The sequence below is a fragment of the Hypanus sabinus genome, chromosome 2, assembly GCF_030144855.1.
Source record: "Hypanus sabinus isolate sHypSab1 chromosome 2, sHypSab1.hap1, whole genome shotgun sequence".
NCBI classification, from domain to species: Eukaryota; Metazoa; Chordata; class Chondrichthyes; order Myliobatiformes; family Dasyatidae; genus Hypanus; species Hypanus sabinus.
This window is the reverse complement of record NC_082707.1, coordinates 7,940,188-7,966,850: the sequence shown is the minus strand read 5'-3', so window position 1 is coordinate 7,966,850 and position 26,663 is coordinate 7,940,188. Positions and strand designations below refer to the sequence as shown.

At 46.1% G+C, this 26,663-nt stretch overlaps 1 protein-coding gene across 4 annotated transcripts in view; it reads left to right on the top strand.

The window, feature by feature from the left end:
- The window catches only part of slc2a2 (solute carrier family 2 member 2), an 80,161-nt gene that overhangs the window by 15,510 nt on the left and 37,988 nt on the right, over positions 1–26,663 (top strand). For all 4 annotated transcript variants that reach the window (XM_059991677.1, XM_059991659.1, XM_059991686.1 and 1 more), the window contains exons 3-6: positions 2,350–2,543; positions 7,854–7,978; positions 8,951–9,066; positions 12,258–12,420. In XM_059991677.1, coding sequence (XP_059847660.1) covers positions 2,350–2,543; positions 7,854–7,978; positions 8,951–9,066; positions 12,258–12,420 — 598 coding nt within the window. The remainder of the gene's footprint in view (positions 1–2,349; positions 2,544–7,853; positions 7,979–8,950; positions 9,067–12,257; positions 12,421–26,663) is intronic.

Here is a 26,663-nt window from a genome sequence, read left to right as displayed (position 1 = left end):
AATGTATAACTGGCCACATCCGGAGCACCAGATATCACCCCAGTTGACTCGCAGGTGAAGTGGTGCCTCACCTGAAAGGACTGTCTGGGGCCTGGGATGGTGGTGAGGGAAGAAGTGTGGGGGCAGGTGTGGCACTTCTTCCGTTTCCGGTGATAGGTGAAGGTGGGTGGGTCGATAAAGAAGTAAGAGGCTGGGAGGTGAAAGGTAAAGAGTTGAAGAAGGAATCTGATTGGACAGAAGAGTGAACCATGGGAGAAAGGCAAGGAGGAGGGGCACCAGGGAGAAAAGAAGGGATAATGAGTTGGAGGTAAGAGACCAGAGTGGAGAATACAAAAAGAGGGAAAAGGAAGGGGAAAGTACTGGAAGGAGAAATCTACGTTCATACCATCAGGTTGGAGGCTACCCAGATGAAATATGATCAGGTTTATTATCACTGACATACGTCTTAAAATTTGTTTAGTGTCAGCAGTACATTGCAAAACGTAGCAGTTTTCTGGCTGAGTTTGCAACTTTCTACAGCGTTTTCCCAATTTGGTACATTGCCAGACAGTGATGCAACCACTGAATGCTCTTCACGGTACTTCAGTAGAAATAAGCGAGAGTCTTTTGGTGACATACCGAGTCTCCTCAAACTCCTGACAAGGTGGAGCCGCCTTCTTTGTGATTGCATCATCGTGTTGGACAGTGATGCGAGGAATTGTCGGGTCTGGTCCTGCTTCTTTCGAGCACTCATCGCCTCCTTGAGTGGAGCTCTCTACAGCGCTCAAAATGCTGATGACGTGCAGCCGCACTGAAGGAAGGAAAGGTGGGACCGGATCCTGCACAGCAAGATTCCACAGTCCACAATAGCAGGCTTCAGTCAAATAACCCTGAAGAGATACTCAGTGCTTCAGGAGCAGCTCCACCATCAGACTTCTGAGCAGTCAGTGATCTCATGGCACCACTTCACTATTTTTGCAGAACTTGTGTTTTATATTTCTATATTGTACTGCACTGCTACCTCAAAACAACAAATTTCACGACATGCAGTCAATGGCCATTTACTAGCTACCTCCTGTACCTAATAGAGTGGCCACTGAGTGTATGTCTGTGGCCATCTAAGTATGCTTGTAGTCTGTTCGTGCCGCTGCTAATTTAACAATGTTCACGTCGCTTGCCGGTGATAATAAACCTCATTCTGATTCTTCTGCTGCTGTAGCCCATCCACTTCGCGGTCCGACACGTCGTGCTCAGAGATGCTCTTCTGCACACCGCTGTTGTAACGCGTGGTCATTTGAGTTACTGCTGTCAGCTTGAACCAGTGCGGCCATTCACCTCTGATCTCCTTCATTAACGGAACATTTGTCCCCACGGACCTGCTGCTCACTGGATACCTTTTGTTCCTCACACCATTCCTCGCAAATTCCAGAGACTGTTGTGCATGAAAATCCCAGGAGATACTCAAACCACCCCATCTGGCACCAGCAGTCCAAATTATATGGAGGAGTTCAAAGCAGTATTTAGACCAGAGTAACAATTATTTAATTCTCATTTGTGTACTGGAAATGAAATAAAACAATCTTGAATCTTGAATCGTGATAGAGGTGTGTAAGATGATAAGAATGAACAGCCAGAGACTTTTTCCCAGCATGGCGATTGCTAATACCAAGGGGCATAAGGTGACTGGAGGGAAATGTAGGGGGCACGTCAGAGGATGACCCCTCACCCCTGCAGCCCTGAGAGGAAAAGCACACAGACAACCCCGGTTTATGATGACCACTCGTACTAATGGACCCAGGCTTCCAAGGTCAAGAGAGTGCAGCTGTCAAGATGGGCCAAAGGGCCTGTTTCTGTGCTGTGGTTTTCTATAACTCTGTCCAGGTCTTCCAGTTTAAAAACTCTCCCCCATAGGTCTCCTGTCATTGTTGGATACAACAGACAACCAACAATCCTGAGAGAGGCTGAGAGGTGTATAAGATGATAAGAGACATAGATAGAGTGGCCTATTCCCAGGATGGAAATGGGGAGTAATTTTAAGGTGTTAAGGAGAACGTATGCAGGGTGTCAGAGGAAGGTTCGTTTTCTGCACAGAGAGTAGTGGGTGTGTAGAGTGCCCTGCCAGGGCAGACAACATAGTGACATTTAAGAAACTCTTAGATAGACACATGGCTGAGAGAGAAGTGGAGGGTTAGAGGGAAGGGAAGGGTTTGATTGATCTTAGTTAAAAGGTTGGTACAAAATTGTGGGCCGAAGGGCTTGTGCTGTCATGTCCTGTGTTACCATAATAGAGTTTGGCTTGTAACTCCTACATTATTAGAGGTTCAGTGCTCAGGGAGTATTGGCTCAGTCCTGGTCTGATCCCCTCCCCAGGTCATCGAGAGGCATTATGCCCGGATCCTCCAAGTTGACCAAAACGACACGGCGACCGGGAATCTCACACAAGCAGCGAGCCTGCAGAAGGACCGGAAAGTGGTTGTTTACTGGACCCTGTCTGTCGCCGTCTTCTGCATTGGGGGCATGTTCTCATCCTTCTTCGTCGGCTACCTGGCGGACAGACTGGGCAGGTATGCAAATAGATTATCCAATTTCATTTTATTTAGTGAAACAGTGCGAAGCAAGCCCAACGAGCTACACTGCCCAGCAACCACAGTAATCACGGAGCAATTTACACTGACCAGTGAACCTACTAACCGTCTTTGGACTGTGAGAGCACCCAGAGGAAACCGACACACATTTGGGAAAAATGTACAAACTTTCTTACAGAGGATGCTGGTATTGAACCAAGAGCTCTAATAGCATCACACCTTCACTCCTTTCCCAAATTAACCCACAGAGATTTTGGCTAAATTCACACATTCAGCATGACATCTAAAACGTTGACTAACTTCCATAGATGGAGAGTGGAGATACTCCGACTGGTTGCATTGTGGCCTGGTACGGAAACAACAATGCCAAGGAATGGAAAATCCTACAAAAAGTAATGGATAAAGCCCAGTCCATCATGGGTAAAACCCTCCCCATCATTGAGCACACCTACAAGGAACACTGTCGCAGGAAAGCAGTATCCATCATCAAGGACACCCACTACTCAGACCGTGCTCTCCTCTCACTGCTGCCATTAGGAAGAAGGTATAGCAGTCTCAGGACCCACACCACCAGGTTCAGGAACAGTTATTACCCCTCAAACATCAGGTCCCACACCACCAGGTTCAGGAACAGTTATTACCCCTCAACCATCAGGACCCACACCACCAGGTTCAGGAACAGTTATTACCCCTCAACCATCAGGTCCCACACCACCAGGGTCAGGAACAGTTATTACCCCTCAACCATCAGGTCCCACACCACCAGGTTCGGGAACAGTTATTACCCCTCAACCATCAAGCTCTTGAACCTGAGAGGATAACTTCATTCCACACAACACTGAACTGATTCCACAACCTGCAGACTCACTGTCAAGTTCTCTGCAACTCATGTTCTCAATATTTATTATTTATTTACTTTTTTTCTGTTTTGTATTTGTACAATTTATTGTCTTTTGTTTATCGGTGTTTGTCCTTGTGTGAGGTTTTTCATTGATTCATTTCAGTTTCTTTCTATTTACTGTGAATGCCCACAAGAACACGAATCTCCAAGTTGTACATAGTGACATATGAATTTTGATAATTCATTTGCTTTGAACTTTGAAACTATTTGTGTTCCTTTAAGGATTTGCCCACAGTTTCTGGGCATCTCAGAGTCTTCCAGAATTAGATTGTTAACCTTTCAAGAGAGTCAAGGCCCACTGTTCAACATGGAACCAAGGAAGGGCAACATGTCCATCTTCTGACTACGATATTAAACTTCCTGCCTGGTGGCTGGGTGCAGAAGTTCTCATAGAGCAAGATGTCCTGAACAATACTTGTCCCTAACCAACATGATAAAACAGAACAGATTTTGTACCGCCCTTTTAACCACAACTATATGCCTTAAGACAGAGGAGCAGAATTAGGCCATTCGGCCCATCAAGTCTGCTACACCATTCCATCATGGCTGATTTTTTAATCTCTCTGAATCCCATTCTCCTGCCTTCTCCCTGTGACCTTTAACATTCTTTCTAATCAAGAAACTATTAACCTGTGCTTTAAATAGACCCAATGATTTGGCCTCTACAGCCATCTGTGGCAATGAATTCCACAGAGTCACCACCCTCTGCTTAAAGAAATTCCTCCTCATCTCTGTTCTAAATGGGCATCCTTTTATTCTGAGGCTGTGCCCTCTGGTCCTAGACTACCCCAGTATAGGAAATATCCTCATCACATCACCTACCTAGGCTCTTCAACATTCGATAGGTTTCAATGAAACTCCGCCTTCATTCTTCCAAACTCTGGGAAGTACAGGCCCAGAGCCATTAAACATTCTTTATATTTTAACCTGTTCTCGTGAACCTCCTCAGGTTTCTGCCTGTGACCACAAGAGACAGAATAGAAACTGGCTCTTTGAACCATCTAGTCTGCACCAAACTATTTTTCTGCCTAGCCCCATCGACCTGTACCCGGACCATTGCCCTCCCACCCCTCCCATCCATGTACCTATCGAAACTACTCTTAGATGTTGCAGCAGGTTTGCAAATGGGCAAATAATAATGGTAATGACACAATGGTAATGGGGAACTTCATTATGCAGGGGGATGCGGAAAATCAGGTTGGTGTTGGATTGCAAGAGAAGGAATTTGTTGAATGCCTACACGATGGCTTTTTAGGGCAGCTTGTGCTCGAGCCTACTCGGGGCAAATTTATCTTTAGATTGGGTGTTGTGTAATAACTCAGATCTTATTAGGGAGTTTAACATAGAAGAACCCTTAGGAAGCAGTGATCATGATATGATTGAATTCATTCTGCAACTTAAGAGGGAGAAGCATAAGTCAGATGTATCAGTATCGCAGTGGAATAAAGGGAATTACAGAGGCATGAGAGAGGAGCTTGCCCAGGTGGACTGGAGGAGGATACTGGTGGGGATGATGGCAGAGCAGAGGTGGCTGAAGTTTCTGGGAATAGTTCACAAGGTGCAGGATGGATACGTCCCACAGGCTGTTCTCAAGTGGCAGAAGTAGATGAGGGAAGTTAAGGACTGCGTAAAAGCTAAGGAAAGGGCATAGAAGGTAGCAAAAGTGAGTGGGACATTGGATGATTGGGAAGCTTTTAAAATCCAACGAAAGGCAAGTAACAAGGCTATAAGAAGGGAAAAGATGAAATATGAGGACAGACTAGCCAATAATATAAAGCAGGATACCAAAAATATTTTCATCTATATGAAGAGTAAAAGGGAGGTGAGAGTTGATATTGGACCACTGGAAAATGATGCTGGTGAGATAGTAATGGGGGGGGGGGCAAAGAAATGGCAGATGAACTGAATAAGTACTTTGCTTCAGTCTTTGCCATGGAAGACACTTACAGAATGCCAGAGGTCCATGAGAGCAGGAATGAGTGCCATTGCTATTACAAAGGAGAAAGTGCCAGGCAAACTGAAAGGTTTTAAGGTGGATAAGTCACCTGGGCCTGATGGACTACATCTCAGAGTCCTGAGAGAGGTTGCTGAAGAGTTAACGGATGCATTGGTCAGGATCTTTCGAGAATCACTTGATTCTGGCATGGTCCCGGAAGACTGGAAAATTGCAAATGTCACTCCACTGTTTAAGAAGCGAGGAAGACAAAAGAATGGAAATTATAGGCCAGTTAGCCTAACGTGTGGTTCCAGTTCCAAATGGGGAGAAGCTTCCAGTGGTTGGTAAGTTTTGGAGTTTATTATTAAGGACGAAGTTTCAAGATACTTGGAGACTAATGATAAAATAAGTCAAAGTCAGCATTGTTATGAAAAAGGACATCTTGCCTCTCAAATTTGTTAGAATTCCTCGAGGAAGTAACAAGCAGGGTGGACAAAGGAGAGGCAGTGGATGTCATTTACTTGGATTTCCAGAAGGTATTTGATAAGGTGCCACACATGAGGCTGTTTAACAAGATAAAATCCTATGGTGTTACAGGAAAGATACTGGCATGGATAGTGGAATGGCTGACAGGCAGGAGGCAATGAGGGGGAATAAAAGGGACCTTTTCTGGTTGGCTGCCTGTGACTAGTGGTGTTCCTCAGGGGTCAGTATTGGGACCACTGCTTTTTATATTGTTTGTCTGTGATTAAGATAATGGAATTGATGGCTTTGTGGCAAAGTTTGCAGATGATACGAAGACAGGTGGAGGGGTAGGTAGTGCTGAGGAAACAATGCGATTGCAACAGGATTTAGACAAATTGGAAGAATGGGCAAAAAAGTGGCAGATGGAATACAGTGTTGGGAAATGTATGATTATGCATTCTGGTAAAAGGAACAACAGTGCAGACTATTATCTAAACGGGGAGAAGGTTCAAACACCAGAGGTGCAGAGGGACTTGGGAGTCCTCATGCAAAACTCCTAGAAGATTAATTTACAGGTTGAGTCTGTGGTAAAGAAGCCAAATGCAATGTTGGCATTTATTTCAAGAAGAATAGAATATAAAAACAAGGAGATAATGCTAAAGCTTTATGAGACACTAGTCAGGCCACACTTGAAGTATTGTTAGCAGTTTGGGGCCCCATATCTCAGAAAGGATGTGTTGTCATTGGACAGAGTCCAGAGGAGGTTTATGAGAATGATTCTGGGAATGAAGGGGTTAACATATGAGGAGCATTTGGCAGGTTTGGGCCTGTACTCACTGGAATTTAGAAGAATGTGGGGGGATCTCATTGAAACCTACTGAATGTTGAAAGGTCTGGATAAGGTGGATGTGGAGAGGATGTTTCCCATGGTGGGGGTATCCAGAACTAGAGAACACAGTCTCAAAATTGAGAGGTGACCTTTTAAAACAGAAGTAAGGAGGAGTATTTTTTAGCCAAAGAGTGGTGAATCTGTGGAATGCACTGCCATAGCCTGTGGTGGAGGCAAAGTGAAAGTTGATAGTTTCCTGATTGGTCATGTTGTCAAGAGATATGGTGACAGGACAGGTGCATTGGGTTGAAAGGGATCCGGGATCTGCCGTGATGAAATGGCGCAGCAAACTTGATGGGCTGAATGGCCTAATTCTGCTCCTATGTCTTATGGTCTTATAGTCTATAATCTAACCCGCATCCAGCACTTCCAGTGGCAGCTTGTTCCACACTCTGAGTAAAAACATCTTCCTCAGGTTTCTTGTAAAAATTTTTCCTTGGTACAAAAACTGCACTGCAGCCTGCAGGTCCAAAGCAGATCATTGGCATAGCCTGTCCGCCATCAACGACATATATATAGAAAGGTGCTGGAAAAAGGCCAGTAATATCGTGAAAGATCCCACCCACCCTGCTCATGGGCTGTCTGTCCCACTTCCATCAGGGAGGAGGCTATGTAGCATCCACACCAGGACCACCAGACTCAAAAACAGTTACTTCCCCCAAGCAGTGAGGCTGATCAACTCCTCCACCCACTGACCCACCCCTCCACACCTCAACCCACCACTACTTTATCATTTCCTAGCGGTCGTGAGGCCCTGAGAGCGGGTCCCATTTCCGCAGAGAACCAAAGTCAGGGTGTAACTCCAGGTCAGGGTCTTTAAAGGAACCTTGAAGAGGAGAAAAGAGATATCAAAGATGGAAATAAAGCTGTTTCTGAAGATGCAAGTCGTCATCATTTAGCACCATCACCTCGCTTTGCCCCTCAAAGTATCTTTTTTATTATTGTGTTCTTTATCTTACCGTGTATTTTTGTGCTGCATCGGACCAGGAGTAACAGTTATTTTGTTCTTCATTACATTTATGTTCTGGAAATAACAATCATAAGGAATCTTTGACTCTGAAGTTGCTTTCTAACCTCTGTGCTTTCTTCACTCTCCAGGCTGAAGACGATGAAGGTTCTCAACATTCTGGCAATAGCTGGTGCTCTTTTGATGGGCTTGGCTAAAATGGGCCCATCACACATCATGGTCATCGCAGGGAGAGCCATCACCGGCATCTATTGTGGTAAAGCATTGATACTCCGGAGGTTTTTGGTGGTTAGTCTCGAGCCAGGGTCACCAGTTGGCACAATGTGGTTGTGAGGAAGACATGGGTGGATGAAGGCACAGTGTAACAGATGGAGCTGTTGAACTGGAAATAGTAGCGGAGCAGTCCCAGAAACTGGAGTTTAGAACTGGCATTTGTAGATGAACATTCCCAGAAAGTGGAGTTTAGAACTGGCAATGGTAAACAAGCATTCCCAGAACCTGGAGTTTAGAAGGACAAGGCAAGAGTGAGGACACCTGGAGAATAATTCTGGTAACGAAAGGGTTAATGGATGAAGAGCGTTTGATTACTCTGGGCCTGAATTCACCAGTGTTCAGAAGAATGAGGGGGTGGGTCTCACTGAAACCTACCAAACATTGAAAGGCCTACATAGAGTGAATGTGGAGAAGATGTTTCTTACCATGGGGGGAGTCTATGGCCAGAAGGAACAGACTTAGGATAGATGGATGTCCATTTAGATGAAGAGATGAGGAGGAATTTCTTTAGCCAGAGGGTGGTGAATCTGTGGAATTCATTGCCACAGGGGGCTGTGGATTGGGTACATTTAAAGTGGGGATTGATGGGCTTGTGATTAGTCAGAGTCCCAAAGGTTACGGGGAGAAGGCAGGAGAATGGGGTTGAGAGGGATCATAAATCAGCCATGATGGAGTGACAGAGCAGACTTGATGGGCTGAATGGTCTAATTCTGCTCCTGTATCTCATGGTCTAATAAATTGGGGTTGGTGTGGGATTTATGTAAGTGGGCAGATGTTGTTGGTTCGCCTGAAGGGCCTCTCTGTGGTAAGTGCATTTTCCTTTCTCTTGTCACAGTCCAGTGGAGAGACCTCGATATCTCATGGGCACAGCAGCGTGAGAATGGCTCAGACGACTGGGCCGTGCCGGCTCGAATGTTTCAGCTGACACCAACCAAGCTCTCTGCTTCCCTTGCAGGTCTATCGTCGGGACTGGTGCCCATGTACGTCGGCGAGATCTCCCCCACCAGCATGCGCGGGGCACTGGGCACCATCCACCAGCTGGCCATCGTTACAGGAATCCTCCTGAGCCAGGTACAGTACATTGGCACACCAATGGTGCCCCACACCCCGACTATCCAAGTCTCTTGTATTTGAACAACCTCCACCATTTCCTCTGCCAGTTTCAAGATTCAACACAATCCTAATCTGGTGTGGAGGCTATGTACCTTCTACGGCTGGATTATTAGACTCAAAAACAGTTACTTTCCCCAAGCAGTGAGGCTGATCAACACCTCCACCACTAACCCACCCCTCCACACCCCCACCCAACGACTCTATCGTTTCCTGTCAGTCGCCTTATGTACAGACACTCCTGTTCTACTGTCACTTTATGGACGTACAATCAATTTATGTATATAAGCTGTCTTATGCAATTATATTCATTGTCTTTTTTAATTATTGCAGTTTTTTTTTATCTTAAAGAGTTTTTTTTTCTGCTGAATTGGATCCAGAGTAACAATTATTTTGTTCCCCTCTAAGCTTGTGTACTGGAAATGACATTAAACATCTCAAGCAATCTTAAAGAGTTTTAAAGATTAGCTTTACTTATCACATGTACAGTGCATGAAAACATCGAAATGTACAATGAATGTGTTGTCTTGCTCCACTGGCCAACACAGTCCGAGAGTGTTGTACAAGTCCCAGCACCCGTCCAGTAACAACACAGTCCGAGAGTGTGTTGTACAAGTCCCAGCACCCATCCAGTTCCAACACAGTCCGAGAGTGTTGTACAAGTCCCAGCACCCGTCCAGTTCCAACACAGTCTGAGAGTGTTGTACAAGTCCCAGAACCCGTCCAGTTCCAACACAGTCCGAGAGTGTGTTGTACAAGTCCCAGAACCCGTCCAGTTCCAACACAGTCCGAGAGTGTTGTACAAGTCCCAGCACCCATCCAGTTCCAACACAGTCCGAGAGTGTTGTACAAGTCCCAGCACCCGTCCAGTTCCAACACAGTCTGAGAGTGTTGTACAAGTCCCAGAACCCGTCCAGTTCCAACACAGTCCGAGAGTGTGTTGTACAAGTCCCAGAACCCGTCCAGTTCCAACACAGTCCGAGAGTGTTGTACAAGTCCCAGAACCCGTCCAGTTCCAACACAGTCTGAGAGTGTTGTACAAGTCCCAGGAGCCGTCCAGTTCCAACACAGTCTGAGAGTGTGTTGTACAAGTCCCAGGAGCCGTCCAGTTCCAACACAGTCTGAGAGTGTGTTGTACAAGTCCCAGGAGCCGTCCAGTTCCAACACAGTCTGAGAGTGTGTTGTACAAGTCCCAGGAGCCGTCCAGTTCCAACACAGTCCGAGAGTGTGTTGTACAAGTCCCAGGAGCCGTCCAGTTCCAACACAGTCCGAGAGTGTTGTACAAGTCCCAGCACCCGTCCAGTTCCAACACATTCCAAGAGTGTGTTGTACAAGTCCCAGCACCCGTCCAGTTCCAACACATTCCAAGAGTGTGTTGTACAAGTCCCAGCACCCGTCCAGTTCCAACACATTCCAAGAGTGTGTTGTACAAGTCCCAGGAGCCGTCCAGTTCCAACACAGTCCGAGAGTGTGTTGTACAAGTCCCAGGAGCCGTCCAGTTCCAACACAGTCCGAGAGTGTGTTGTACAAGTCCCAGGAGCCGTCCAGTTCCAACACAGTCCGAGAGTGTGTTGTACAAGTCCCAGGAGCCGTCCAGTTCCAACACAGTCCGAGAGTGTGTTGTACAAGTCCCAGCACCTGTCCAGTTCCAACACAGTCTGAGAGTGTTGTACAAGTCCCAGAACCCGTCCAGTTCCAACACAGTCTGAGAGTGTGTTGTACAAGTCCCAGAACCCGTCCAGTTCCAACACAGTCTGAGAGTGTGTTGTACAAGTCCCAGAACCCGTCCAGTTCCAACACAGTCTGAGAGTGTGTTGTACAAGTCCCAGGAGCCGTCCAGTTCCAACACAGTCTGAGAGTGTTGTACAAGTCCCAGCACCTGTCCAGTTCCAACACAGTCTGAGAGTGTTGTACAAGTCCCAGGAGCTGTCCAGTTCCAACACAGTCTGAGAGTGTTGTACAAGTCCCAGCACCCGTCCAGTTCCAACACAGTCTGAGAGTGTTGTATGCCCACAATTTACTAAGCCTAACTCGTATGTCTTTGGATGTGGGAGCAACCTGGAGCACCTGGTTGAAACCCAGATGGTCACAGGAGAACATACAAACTCCTTTTTCAAAGTTTAAAAAAATTTATTAAAATGATATACAACCGTGAGATTCATTTTCATGCAGGCATACTGAACAAATCCAAAAAAAACAATAACCATGACAAAATCAGTGAAAGACCGCACCAACTGGGTGTTCAACCAGTGTGCAAAATACAAAAAGAAAGAAATTACAACAATAAATAAATAAGAAATAAATATCGAGAACATGAGGTGAAGAGTCCTCGAAAGTGATGTGGGAGCATTTCAATGTTGGGGTGAGTGAAGTTATCCCCTCTGGTTCAGAAGCCCGACAGCTGAGGGATAATTACTGTTCCTGAACCTGGTGGTGTTAGTAGTACAGACAATGGTGGGAATCGAACCCTGATTGGAAATTGTAAAGCAAGTGCACCAACTGCTACCCTACCATGCTGCCTGCAAAAAATAATGAGTGCAGAGCAAGTTTACCAGGATGTTGCCAGGACTGGAGCGCCTGAGTTATAATGAACGGTTGAATAGACTGGGAAGATGTTCCCTAAAGCAGAGGGGAATGAGGAGATTTGATAGAGGTATACAAAATTATGAGGGGTATAGATAGGGTAAATGCCAGCAGGCTTTTCCCACTGAGAATAGACTAGTCATAGCCTGTAGGTCATGGGTTAAGAGTGAAAGGTGAAATGTTTAAGGGGTACATGAGGGGGAACTTCTTCACTCAAAGGCTGGTGAGAGTGTGGAACGAGCTCCAGCAGAAGTCATGCTTGCAGGTTCCATTTCAACATTTAAGAGAAATTTGTAAGTGGGCTACAGAGGACTGTGATCTGGGTTGGTGCAAGTTGATGAGTCTAGGCACGGACTAGATGGGCTGAAGGGCCTGTTCTGGGTATTTTTCTATCACCCTAGAGAGTGGGCTGGGAGCAGCCTGTAGGTATTGCCACACACTCCAACACCAACATGGCATGCCCACAATGTTTGCAGAACCACAGGCAGCCAACATACAAACTACAGCAGCGAAACAATCCCCTTTTCCCCACCCGGACAAACATTGACCTCTGCTCCTGTCCATGGCAGGTGATCGGGCTCAGCTCGCTGTTGGGGAACGACCGTCTGTGGCCTCTGCTTCTCGGGCTGTCAGGCGCACCCGCCATCCTGCAGGCCATCTTGCTACCCTTCTGCCCCGAGAGCCCGCGATACCTCTACATAAAGCTCGGCAGAGAGGAGGCAGCCAGGAAGGGTGAGTGATTGGCCTTGGAGGGGGGAAGGAGGGGGATGGAGGCAAGTTCAGGTCCAGGGAAAATTGATAAGTTGAGTTATCAACACAAGAGATTCTACAGATGCCTGAGATCCAGAAAAAACACACACAAGATGCTGGAGGAACTCAGCAGGTCGGGCAGCATCTGTGAAGGGGAATGAACAGTCGATGTTTCGGGTCCAGACCCTTCATCAGGGTCAGAATCAGATTTAATGTCAATGGCACATCTCATGAGATTCGTTAATTTGCTGCTTCCTCCAGCATTTTGTGTGTGTTGCTTTATATTTCCTGCATCTGCAGAAACTCCAGCATCTGGGTTTTCAATCTGCTCCCTGATTGACTGGGCAATACCTCCTGTTGTTTTCAGGCTCCGAAAGCTTGAGAATCAGAATCAGATTTAATATGTCATCAAGTTTGGTGTTTAACTGCAGCACTACATTGTAATTTTTAAAATATACTCATTGCCATCATCATTACGTGCCACATGGGTGATCATGGTCTTGAAAATAATTGCTCTTGGCAAATTTTTCTACAGAAGTGGTTTGCCATTGCCTTTCTCTGGGCAGTGTCTTTACAAGACGGGTGAACCCAGCCATTATCAATACTCTTCAGAGATTGTCTGCCTGGTGTCAGTGGTCGCATAACCGGGACTTGTGATCTGCGCCAGCTGCTCATACGACCGTCCACCACCTGCTCCCGTGGCTTCACGTGACCCTGATCGGGGGCTAAGCAGGAGCTACACCTTGCTCAAGGGTGACCTGCAGGGTAGCGGAGAGAAGGAGTGCATTACACCTCCTTTGGTATCTCCACCCTGCCAGCCTAAAGTATACTATAAATTATATTAAGAAATACATTTTAAGAAGTAATTAAGTGCTGAAAAATGAGAGAAAAGCTAATAATAATGATTTATTCCTAGCAACTGAGAGATGGGTGTGTTTGGCTTTGCCCATCCCTCATGTTTTACCAGCTTCAGCTGAGAAAGAATAAATAATAATAACTTATTTATAGAACACTTTTCATACAGACAACGTAATTCCAAGTGGTTTACAATGGGGAAGAAGTGCAAACGAAAATAAAATATAAAAAGATGTTAGTTAATAGCAAGGTAAAGTAAATACGCTTTGAGCTGGTGTTTTTAAAGTTTCAACTCTGTCTGCATCTTTATAGTTTTAGGTATTGAATTCCACAGTTTTAGGAGCGTAGTTCAAAAAAGCTCACCTGCCAGTGATCTTTTGAGTTGGATTGTTTGAATTTCGGAAACCGATAGAAAAAGAAAACTGGTGAAGGTGTTGTTTATGGGTTCAGAAATTGTTCAACCTGACAATTATTCAAGCCTGCGTGGTCATTCCCAAAGGTTTGCACTGACCTCTTGGGTCTATCTGTGGTCACAACAGGATTTTTCATGGAATAGAGAAGTGCGGGGGTGGGGAAAAGGAATTATAGTGTGATTCTAGAACACCACAACATAGTACCGGCCATTTGGTCCACGATGTTGTGCCAACTTTTTAACCTAGTCTCAGATCAATCTAACCCTTCCCTCCATGTGCCTATCTACGAGTCTCCTAAAGTAACTGTCACTACCACTGGCCCTGGCAGCGTTTTCCACTTACCCCCACTCTCTGTGCTAAAAACCTACCTCGGACATTGACCCTATACTTTCTTTCAGTCGTATTAGCCATTTCCATGTTGAGAAAAGCTCTCTGTGCAGTCCACTCAGTCTATGCCTCTTATCATCTTGTACACCTCTATCAAGTCACCTCTCATCCTCCTTCTCTCCCAAGAGATAAGCCCTAGCTCACTTGACCTATCCTCATAAGACATACTCTCTAATCCAGGCAGCATCCTGGTGAATCTCTTCTGCACCCTCTCTAAAGGACTAGAACTGAACACAAGTGTGGTCTAACCAGTTTTATGGAGTTGCAACATTACCTTGTGGTTCTTGAATTCAGTTCCCTGAGTAATGAAAGCAAACATACATACACCTTCTCAACCAGCCTATCAATGTCGAGGGATCTGTAGATGTGGACCCAAAGATGCCTCTATTCCTCTGCATCACTAAGAATCCTGTCATTAACCTAGTGTTTTCAAGTTCGACCTACCAAAGTCACACTTTTCTGGGTTGAACTCCATCTGCCAGTTCTCAGCTCAGCGCTGCATCTGGTCAACGTCCCGTTGAATCATGGAGAAGGAAAACATGGAAACGTAGTCCACATGGAACACCAACCACTTTTGTACAGGAATCTGACAGGAATCCCAGTTTTTATTCTCCCCAAATTCCTGCTACTCTCCCTAGATTGTCCCAAGCACAGACACACTAGGCAGAATTTACAGTGGTCCATTAAGACCATGATATATAAGAGTCTAATTAGGCCATTCAGCCCATCGAGTCTGCTCTGCCATTCCATCATGACTGATTTATTATTCCTCTCAACCCCATTCTCCTGCTTTCTCCCTGTAACCATTCACACCCTGACTAATGAACCCCTGCTTTGAATATACGCAATGTCTAGGCCTCCACAGTATCGGTAGCAAAGAATTCCACAAATTCAATACGCTCTAGCTAAAAAAAATCCCTGCTCATCTCTGTTCCAAAGGGATGTCCCTCTATTCCGAGGCTGTGCCCTTTGGACCTAGACTCTTTCGCTATAGAAAACATCCTTTCCACCAACCATTAACCCAAAGGTCACACCTTTCTCTAAAGAAAGCAGAATTCAGTACATCACAGAAACCGACATACCCTCTGTACTTCCTGCTTCCTCAGTAAAGCAGCCGGTTGGATTAAAGACTCCCCCCTCCCCACCCCAGACATTCTCTCTTTACCCCTCTCCCATCAGACAGAAGATACAGAAGCTTTAAATCAAATACCACCAGGCTCAAGGACAGCTTCTAACCCGCTGTTATCAGACTGCTGAAGGGATATCTTGTACATTAAAGATGATCTCCCTATTTCCCAATCTGCCACATCATGATCCTTTTATAACTTACCTGCACTGCACTCTCCCTGAAGCTATTGACATTACACTTTGCATTCCAATTTCCTTTTCTACTTCCTTGATGGACTTGAGTCTGGATGGCATCCAAAACAAAGGATTTTCACTGTATCTCTGTCCATGTGACGATAATAATTCAACTCAGAATCAGAATCAGGTTAAATACGAGCGGCATACACTGTGTAATCTGTTGTTCTGCAGCACTTTGCCAGTGATCTGGGTTCCATTCCTGCTGCTGCCTGTAAGGAGTTTGTACGTTTTCCCCGTTACAGTGTGGGTTTCCTCTGGGTGCTCTGGACATACAGTGTAGTAGGTTAGTTGGTTGTTGATCTTATCCTGTGTTTGAGTTGGGTTAAATAGGTGGGTTGCTGGGTGTTGTGGTTGTTCCGCGCTGTATCTCTGAATAGTGAATAAGTACAGAGGTGGAATACATGAGGGGCATAGATGGGGCAAATGCAGTCAGGCTTTTTCCAAGGTTGGGTGAGACTTGAATCAAAGCTCATGGTCTAAGAGTGAAAGGTTTAAGGGGAACATGGAAGTGAACTCGTTCACTCAGAGGGCGGTGAGAGTGTGGAACGAGCTGCCCTCAGAGGGTGAGAGTGTGGAACGAGCTGCCCTCAGAGGGTGAGAGTGTGGAACGAGCTGCCCTCAGAGGGTGAGAGTGTGGAACGAGCTGCCCTCAGAGGGTGAGAGTGTGGAACGAGCTGCCCTCAGAGGGCAGTGAGAGTGTGGAACGAGCTGCCCTCAGAGGGTGAGAGTGTGGAACGAGCTGCCCTCAGAGGGTGAGAGTGTGGAACGAGCTGCCCTCAGAGGGTGAGAGTGTGGAACGAGCTGCTGTGGAAGTGGTCAATGTAGGTCCGATTTTAACATTTAAGGGAGGTTTGGATGGGTACATGGATCAGAGAGGAATGGAGGGCTATGGTCCAGATGCAGATCGACTGGACTAGGCAGAACAACAGATTAGCACGGACTAGATGGCCAAAGGGCCTGTTTTTGAGCTGTGGTGCTCTATATGACTCCTTAAATTCCAGCATGTATTTACAATGTAAACAGCATTATAAAAAGTGGTTTAAATTGTTTACAGTACAGTGACAGGTGTATTAGATAAAGTAGGGGGGGTGGGACTAATTGGAAATTTTTAAGATTGTAATAGTTCTCTAGAGCTCTGCTGAAGGGAGTTTTTGGAAAAGGTACTTTGCAGAGTGGGTAGCATCTGCAATGAAATTTCCTGCCTGCTTCTTTGTCCTCGACATGTGCTAGCCCTGTAGTGATGGTAAGCTACAGCCTGACTTTTCTGCCGACCTGACAGTTTGCTGTAGTTTTTGTATCATGGGAGGATTCTGCACCAAACCAGACAGTAGTGGCTGCTGTGAGGATGCCCGCTGCGATGGCAGAGCAGAATCGCACCACTGTGCTCTGAGCACAAAATGCTGGAGGAACTCAGCTGGCCAGGCAGCAGCTATGGAAACGAGTATAGTCCACCTTTCCAACCGGGTCCCGCCGAATGGTCTCAGCCCGAAATGTCGACTGTACTCTTTTCCATTGATGCTGCCTGACCGGCTGAGTTTCTCCAGCATTTTGTGTGTTGTTTGGATTTCCAGCGTCTGCAGATTTTCAAACACACACACACACACACACACACACACACACACACACACACACACACACACACACACACACAGACACACACACACACACACACACACACACACACACACACACACACACACACACACACACACACACACAATGCTGGAGGAACTCAACCGGTCAGGCAGCATCTATGGAAACGAGTACAGTCAATGTTTCAGGCCGAGACCCTTCGGCAGGGCTGGAGAAAAGAAGCCGAGGGGGGTGGGGAGAGAGGACCACCAGGTGATAGGTGAAACTGGGAGTGGAGGAATGAAGTAAAGAGCTGGGAAGTCGATCGGTGAAATAGATACAGGGCTGGAGGGGGGGGGGGGGCTTGTTAGGAGAGAACAGAAGACCATGGAAGAAAGAAACAGGGGAGGAGCACCAGAGGGAGACGATGGGCAGGTAAGGAGATGAGGTGAGAGAAGGGAAAGGGGATGGGGAATGGGAAGGGGGGGCATTACCGGAAGTTTGAGAAATCAATCTTGTTTGTGCTCTGCAGATTTTCTCTTGTTTATGTTCTGAGGAAGATGCAATGTTACCAATGCATCCTCTGCCGGGCCTTTTTGTTAATGAAGATTTAACTCCAATGTAATGTGAGATATCCTGTCCTCACAAGACCTCAAATTTCAAAATTCAAAGTAAATTTATTATCTTTTAAGGTACATATACTTAATGTCACCATATACCACCTCCTGGTTTATTCACAGCATATAGAACAAAACAAATAATAATAAATAAATAAGCAATAAATACTGAGAGCACGAGATGAAGAGTCCTGGAAATGAGTCTATAGGTTGTGGGAGCAGTTCAGTGATGGGGTAAGTGAAGTTATCCCCTCTGGTTCAAGACACTGATGGTTGAGGGGTAAAAACTGTCCTGAACCTGATGCTTGAGTCCTGAGGCTCCTGAACCTTCTTCCTGATGGCATCAGTGAGAAGAGAACATGACCTGGGTGGTGGGGGTCCTTGATGATGGATGCTGCTTTCCTGCGACAACACTTCACGTAGATGTGCTGAGTGGTGGGGAGGGCTTTACCTGTAATGGACTGAGCCATATCCAGTACTTTTTGTAGGGTTTTCCATTCGAGGACATTGGTGTTTCCTTACCTGCCAATGTTGCAACCAGTCAATATACTCTCCACTACAAATCCATAGCTCTGCCTGCCAGGCAGAGTTTGGGTGGAAGGGCATTGTTTCTGACAGGGCAATAAGGTTATGCCCCAGGTGGCAGTGAGGGGGTAAAGTGGAACTGGTAAGTGCAGTAAGGACTGACAGTGAGTACAAAGCCGAAATGGTCCTCCGAGCATTACATAATGGCAATCAGGCTCCAGGAATACATCAAAAGCAAGTTGTTCTCTGACATGAATGTCTTGTTTCAGAACTTTGAAACTGGATTTGTGGACGTTCCCATGGCGATCGTGGGTATCCGGGTTCAGCAAGTGTGTGAATATACACAGAGTGATGAGTCACACACACTCACACCTCACGTATCCTGTGATTGGCTGAGCTTGGGGGCTTGTCTATTTATGACAGAGGGTGGGGTGCATGTTAAGTGCTGCAAGGAAACGTGTGTGTGTGTGTGAGTGGAGATGTGTCCGCGTGTGGTGCTTTAGTCCGGGTGGCTGGTTTTTATGTGTCAGTTTACGCATACCCAGTGTATACGTGTATCTCAGCATTGTCTGCATATTTGCTAATACATTTCAACGCATGTGTGTGTGTGTGTGTGTGTGTGTGTGTGTGTGTGTGTGTGTGTGTGCGTATGTGTGTGTGTGTGTCTGTCTTTCTGGGTGAGATTGCACTGGCTGTACAGCTTCTGTCTTGCCATTTGATAAGGGTGTTGTCAAGTACTTGGAGGCAGTGCAGAGAATTCAATAAAGTGAAGGTGTTGATGGACGACAAGAGGTTGAGGAAGTTGGCTCTGAATTCTGTGGAGATTAGAAGAATGGAAGATTAAAATCCTGAGGGGATTTCACAAGGTGGGGGCTGGGAGGATGTTTCTCCCGGTGGGGTTATCTAGAACTAGGGGTGGGAAAATCTACTTAAAATGGAGGCGAGGAGGAATTTATTTCTGGCAAAGGATTGGATTTGTAACTGTACGGCAGGCGCAGGAACCGCTTCAAGCAAGGCTGGGACAGGCTACTTTTGATCTCCAAGTAGTTGGACTTGGTGTTGGCTTATCATTGTTATATGTACCAAGACACAGTGAAAATCTTGTCATGTATGCTGTTCATACAGATCAAATCATTACTCAGTGATGATTCAACTTTTCACCTCATTTAGCTTCCAACCTGATGGCATGAAAATCGATTTCTCTAGCATTTGGTAATTACTCCCCCCACCCCCCTTCACTTTCTCCATTCCCCATTCTGGTTAGTTTCCCATCCCTCCTCTTCTCCTCACCTGCCCATCACCTCCCTCAGGTGAACCTCCTCCTCCCCTTTCTCCCATGGTCCACTCTACTCTCCTGATTTTTTCTTCTTCAAACCTTTTTCATTTACCATCTCCCAGCTTCTCACTTCATCTCCCTTCCCCACCCACCCACGTTCACCCTCACCTGGTCTCACCTATCACCTGCCTGGTTCACTTTATGCCCCTTCCCCACCCACCCATGTTCACCCTCACCTGGTCTCACCTATCACCTGCCTGGTTCACTTCATCCCCCTTCCCCACCCACCCATGTTCACCCTCACCTGGTCTCACCTATCATCTGCCTGGTTCACTTCATCCCCCTTCCCCATCCTCCCACGTTCACCCTCACCTGGTCTCACCTCTCACCTGCCTGGTTCACTTCATCTCCCCTCCCCACCCACCCACGTTCACCCTCACCTGATCTCACCTATCACCTGCCTGGTTCACTTCATCTCCCCTCCCCACCCACCCACGTTCACCCTCACCTGATCTCACCTATCACCTGCCAGCTTCATCCCCCTTCCCCACCCACCCACGTTCACCCTCACCTGGTCTCACCTCTCACCTGCCTGGTTCACTTCATCTCCCCTCCCCACCCACCCACGTTCCCCCTCACCTGGTCTCACCTCTCACCTGCCTGGTTCACTTCATCTCCCCTCCCCACCCACCCATGTTCCCCCTCACCTGGTCTCACCTATCACCTGCCTGGTTCACTTCATGCCCCTTCCCCACCCACCCACGTTCCCCCTCACCTGGTCTCACCTATCACCTGCCTGGTTCACTTCATGCCCCTTCCCCACCCACCCACGTTCCCCCTCACCTGGTCTCACCTATCACCTGCCTGGTTCACTTCATCCCCCTTCCCCACCCCACCACGTTTCCCCTCACCTGGTCTCACCTATCACCTGCCAGCTTGTTCTCCACCCCCCCTTTATTTTATTATTCTGGTGTCTTTCTCCTTCCTTTTCAGTCCTGATGAAGGGTCTCAGCCCAAAAGTTGGACTGTCTTGGATTGTCACAGTCACTCAAGAACTTTAATGCAGTCACTTTGAAGGAGAAGTGAGAAACAGGGAAGTTTAGGCAGAGGTTTGGGAACAGCTTCTTCCCCTTCACCATCAGATTTCTGACAGACAACGAATCAACCCGTGGACACTTGCACATTACCGTTGCTCTCTGTACGCACTGTTTATTTAATTTCACATTTATATAAACACGTTGGTCTCTGCCTTAGATACAGGAGTAAAACCCGGTTGCTGCTGTGGCCCATCCACTGCAAGTTTTAACGTGTTGTGCATTTGGAGATGCTCTTCTGCACACCACTGTTGTAAGGCAAGGTTATTTGATTTACTGTCATTTTCCTGTCGATTTGAACCAGTCTGGCCATTCTCTGATCTCTCTCATTAACACGGCGTTTTCAGCCACAGAACTGCCACTCACTGGATGTTTTTTTTCTCACACCACTCTCTGTAAACTCTAGAGACTGCTGTGTGTGAAAATCCCAGGAGATCAACAGATTCTGAGATTCTCAAACCACCCCATCTGGCATCAACAATCATCCCACTCTCAAACTCACTTAGATCACATTTCTTCCCCAATCTGATGTTCGGAAAATAAAACTTGAATCCTTATGTATGGATCAGCTGTTTCTTCTGTGGCAGACTTGAGGGTAAACTAGTACACTGAGGAGGAGAAATAGTTTGGCATGCTATCCAGACGGATAATTTCTTTATAATGGAGCGTTGAGGTAGTACAAGGTAAAACAATAACTGAATGCACAATAGCACACACAAATTGCTGGAGGAACTCAGCAGGCCAGGCAGCATCTCTGGAGAGAATGAACAGTCGACGTTTCAGGCCGAAACCCTTCATCAGCACTGGAAAGGAATCGGGATTTCCACAGCCTCTTGCATTTTCAAATGCAGAGTTAAGGGTTACAGCTACAGAGAAAGATTTGATTTCAGAGGGTTTGATGTAGACACTTATGAGAAGTTTGTTACGTACGTGGATTGAAGGGGTATGGAGGACTATGGTCATTAGAATTAGTTAGGATAACAGTTGAGAATCAGCTAGATGGGCCAAAGGGTCTGTCCTGCTGTAGTGTTCTATGACTCTGTACAGTGCAGTGCAGGCAGATTGTGAGGTCAGGAGTCCATCTTGCTGTACTAGGGAACCATTCATAACAGTGAGATAGCAGCTGGCCTTGAGCCTGTGGTGGGTGCTTTCAGACTTCTGTATTTTCTACCTGATGGGAGAGGGGAGAAGAGAGAATGCCAAGAGGGTGGAGTCTTTGGTTAAACCAGCTGTCTTACCGAGGCAGTGAGATGTGCAGACAGAGTCCATGGAGGGGAGGCTGCTTTCTGTGAGGTGCTGAGCTGTGTTTACAAACCTCTTCAGTTTCTTGTGGTCACACGCAGAGCAGAAAACTGTGATACGTCGAAAGGGGATGCTTTCTGTGATGGATTGATAACATTTGGTAAGGTGAAGAGAAAAAGCCTGAGGAAATAAAGGAGCAGCTGAGCTTTCTAGCAATCACCTACTGGCTCGAGTCTAGGGTCCCCGAGACACACCAAACAAGACACTGCCAGGAAACTCAGATGTAAGGTAGAGGGAGTCCGCCAATCAACCTCAGATTTTAATTCTGAACATTAAGGATACAACTGTGTGCTCCATCATTCTGTGCCATGTCGCATGACCTGGGCAATCATTTGCTCTTGGCAAATTTATCTATAGAAGTGGTGTGCGTTGCATTCTTCTGGGCAGTGACTTTACAAGACAAGTGACCCCAGCCATTATCAATACTTCCCAGAGATTGTCTGCTTGGTGTCAGTGTTCGCATACCAGGGCTTGTGATATGCACCGGCTGCTCATACGACCATCCACCACCTGCTCCCATGGCTTCACGTGACCCTGATCAAGGGGTTAAGCAGGTGCTACACCTTGCTCAAGGGTGAGCTGCAGGCCAGCATAGGGAAGGAGCGCCTTACACCTCATTTGGTAGAGATGTATGCCCTGCCTGGCACCCATATGACAGTATGGTACAAGAAAAATGGAGAGCTAGGTGGAGGGAAAGCATTAGACTGAGTTCAGAGCAGATTTAGATTGTTCAGAGCAGATTTAGATTGTTCAGAGCAGATTTAGATTGTCTAGAGCAGATTTAGATTGTTCAGAGCAGATTTAGATTGTCCAGAGCAGATTTAGATTATCTAGAGCAGATTTAGATTGTCTAGAGCAGATTTAGATTGTTCCGAGCAGATTTAGATTGTCTAGAGCAGATTTAGATTGTTCAGAGCAGATTTAGATTGTCTAGAGCAGATTTAGATTGTCTAGAGCAGAATTACATGTTCAGAGCAGAATTAGATTGTTCAGAGCAGATTTAGATTGTCTAGAGCAGATTTAGATTGTTCAGTGCAGATTTAGATTGTCTAGAGCAGATTTAGATTGTCCAGAGCAGATTTAGATTATCTAGAGCAGATTTAGATTGTCTAGAGCAGATTTAGATTGTTCCGAGCAGATTTAGATTGTCTAGAGCAGATTTAGATTGTTCAGAGCAGATTTAGATTGTCTAGAGCAGATTTAGATTGTCTAGAGCAGAATTACATGTTCAGAGCAGAATTAGATTGTTCAGAGCAGATTTAGATTGTTCAGTGCAGATTTAGATTGTTCAGAGCAGATTTAGATTGTCTAGAGCAGATTTAGATTGTTCAGAGCAGATTTAGATTGTCTAGAGCAGATTTAGATTGTTCAGTGCAGATTTAGATTGTCTAGAGCAGATTTAGATTGTCCAGAGCAGATTTAGATTATCTAGAGCAGATTTAGATTGTCTAGAGCAGATTTAGATTGTTCCGAGCAGATTTAGATTGTCTAGAGCAGATTTAGATTGTTCAGAGCAGATTTAGATTGTCTAGAGCAGATTTAGATTGTCTAGAGCAGAATTACATGTTCAGAGCAGAATTAGATTGTTCAGAGCAGATTTAGATTGTTCAGAGCAGAATTAGATTGTTCAGAGCAGATTTAGATTGTTCAGAGCAGATTTAGATTGTTCAGAGCAGATTTAGGTTGTTTAGAGCAGATTTAGATTGTCTAGAGCAGATTTAGGTTGTTTAGAGGAGATTTTGTGGGCTATAAGCACTGCACCGTGCTGTGCAGTTCTAGGCTTTTAATGCACCCTTAGACCCACCATGTCTGTGCCAACCATAGCAGTAGGCAGCTGGTGATCACGGGTTTTTGCCTCTGATGGACTGTGCCCTCTCCAGGGTGCAAACCTAGCTGGGAAGATTTGAAGAACCAACTGTTGCCCATGCAGCAGGTTCCCCCTCTCCACGTCACTGATGTCGTCCGAGGGAAGGGCAAGTGCAGATACAGCTTGGCACCAGTGCCGCCACAGAGGTTGTCAGAATATAGTTGTAAGCAACATCAAACTGCCTCAGGGACCCCGGCTGGCAGCGGAGGTTTAAAATCTGAGTTTTCCTTCTCTTTGGCGGGCTGCCGGCCGAGGTTGACAAGCCCCACCTGCCTGAGGCAACTGGTTTTGTGGTACCAGTGGTCCACCTCTGCCCCTTCTCTTATCAGTAGAAATGGTTCCACTGGACCTAGTAGCGAAGCCACACGTGAAGGCCAAGTGTTGGACTTGGTTGTCAGAGGCTGTTAGTGACGCACACCATTTGGAGCACTTTATAGGTAGTGGGAGCTTCTCCCCACTGCCACCCCCGGCTATGACAAGCTTAGGAAGCATGATGCCATTTTAAACATGATCCCATCTGCCAGCTCATGGTCCATGTCTGTCCATCTGTCTGTCTGAATGCCTCTTAAACATTTCTAGCTAGTCTAGAAATTACTTTTCAGGATGACAGCAGAGAAACCAGCCAGGATTCTGATTTATCTGAGCGTCACGGAGAGGGAGTGATGTGCAGTGGGGAGTGGGCAGGAGATTTAACATCTATATCCAATGTGAAGCCAAATATTGCAGCTACTGGCAAGAAAAGCAGGAAAAGCTGTTAACACTCAAGAAGTCAGGAAGCATCTATGGAGAAGCCAGGGTAGTATAGAGGTAGTGAACACAAATATTTACAGTACCAGTGACCCGTCAATGTCTAAGGAGTTGGAACGTTCTCTCCGTAGCCATGTGGGGTTCCCCTGCGTGCTCTTGTTTCCACCCTCAGTCCAGTGACATATCACTTGGTAAGTTGTAAACTGTCCGGTGATTGGGCCAGAGTTAAATTGGGGGTTCCTGGGTGGTGCAGCTCGAAGGACCAGCAGGGCTTATTCTGTGCTGTATCTCAATAAATAAAGAAAAAAATAATTAATATAACTAAATAAATAAAAGGAAAGTGCTGAACATTTCATCGAATGAAACACAACATAGAACGTTACAGCACAGTACAGGCCCTTCAGCTTAACCTGCTCTGAGGTCAGCCCGACCCTTTCCTCCTACAAGAGAAAAGCTGCAGGTGCTGGGAATTGAATTTACTTCCTTCATCCTTTACATCTTTCATATACATGAGAAATAAAAAATCTTTACATTATGCCATTCAATTGTGCAAAGTGCAATTATAGTAATTTATAATAAATAGTATGTACAACAGGACAGTCAGTATAACATAGAAATGCAGTTGTATCAGCATGAATTAGTCGGTCTGATGGTCTGGTGGAAGAACCTGTCCCAGAGCCTGTTGGTCTTGGATTTTATGCTACGGTTCCATTTCCCGGATGGTAACAGCTGGAACAGTTTGTGGTTGGGGTGACTCGGGTCCCCAGTGATCCTTTGGGCCCATTTTACACACCTGTCTCTGTGAGTGTCCTGAATTGTGGGAAGTTCACATCTACAAGATGCGCTGGGCTGTCTGCACAACTCTCTGCAGAGTCCTGCAATTGAGGGAAGTACAGTTTCCATACCAGGAACTGATGCAGCCAGTCAGGATGCTCTCAATTGTGCCCCTGTAGAAAGTTCTTAGAATTTGGGGGCCCATACCAAACTTCCTCAACCGTCTGAGGTGAAAGAGGTGTTGATGTGCTTTTTTCACCACACAGCTGGTGTGTACAGACCACATGAGATCCTTGGTGAAGTTTATGCCAAGGAATTTAAAGCCATTCACTCTCTCAACCCAAGATCTATCCATTGATGTCAATAGGGTTTAGCCTGTCTCCATTCCTCCTGTAATCCACAACCAGCTCCTTTGTTTTTGTGACATTGAGGGAGAGGTTGTTTTCTTGACACCACTGTGTCAGGGTGATGACTTCCTCTCTGTAGGCTGCCTCATTATTATTTGACTTTGGGCAACACAGATAAAATGCTGGAGGAACTCAGTAGGCAGGACTGCCAAAGAGTCTTTGCCCAAAACGTTGACTGCGCTTTTATCCATAGATGCTGCCTGGCCTGCTGAGTTCCTCCAGCACTTTGTGTGTGTTCCTCCCACAAATGCCTTGATCTTTCTATCATCCATGTGCCTAGGAGTTTCTTGAATATACCTGATATATCTAGCTTTGCGAACATCCAACACCCTCAGTGGAAAAGTTTAATTCAATTGGTTCTGCACAACATTTTGGGTGAAAGGGCCTGTACCTGTTCTGTACTGCTCTATATTCTTTCCATGTGCCTATCTAAGAGTCTCTCAAATGTCCCTAATGGATCTGCCCCTACCACCAGTCTGCATTCTCCAAAGTTCAAACTGAATTTAGATAGATTCATTTCATTGGCCAAAATGGTGAGTTGGTATCTCTCTCTGCAGATGCCGCTTGACCTCCTGAGTATTTGCAGAATTTTCTGTGCCTGGTCGGATAAAATTCCTGGCTCCCTCTTGACGTGGTTGGCAGAGGCCGCAGGGAGCTCTTGGCATCTGTTGAAATGAGTGACTCATTATGTGCAGGAAAGAGGGCGGATAAAACTCATCAGGAAATCACTTGGGGAAATAACCCAGAACATGTCTGATCGTTTATTGATGGCAATTGCTCCTCCATAATCTATAAACAGCAATTATCCCTTCTATATTCAACCATTCTTTTCAAACTTTAAATCTGTGCTGGTGGCAGTTGCCATGGCAATCACGTGGGCCTGGTTAAACTGAGTGCTCCAACAGTACGTCATACTAAACAGGGCAGATTGGTTAGTCATCAGGTTCTCTGGTGACCTGCCATCTTAGCCCCGATTGGTGGAATATGGGGGCTTGTCAAAGGTGAGGGAAAGGGTGGGGCACAC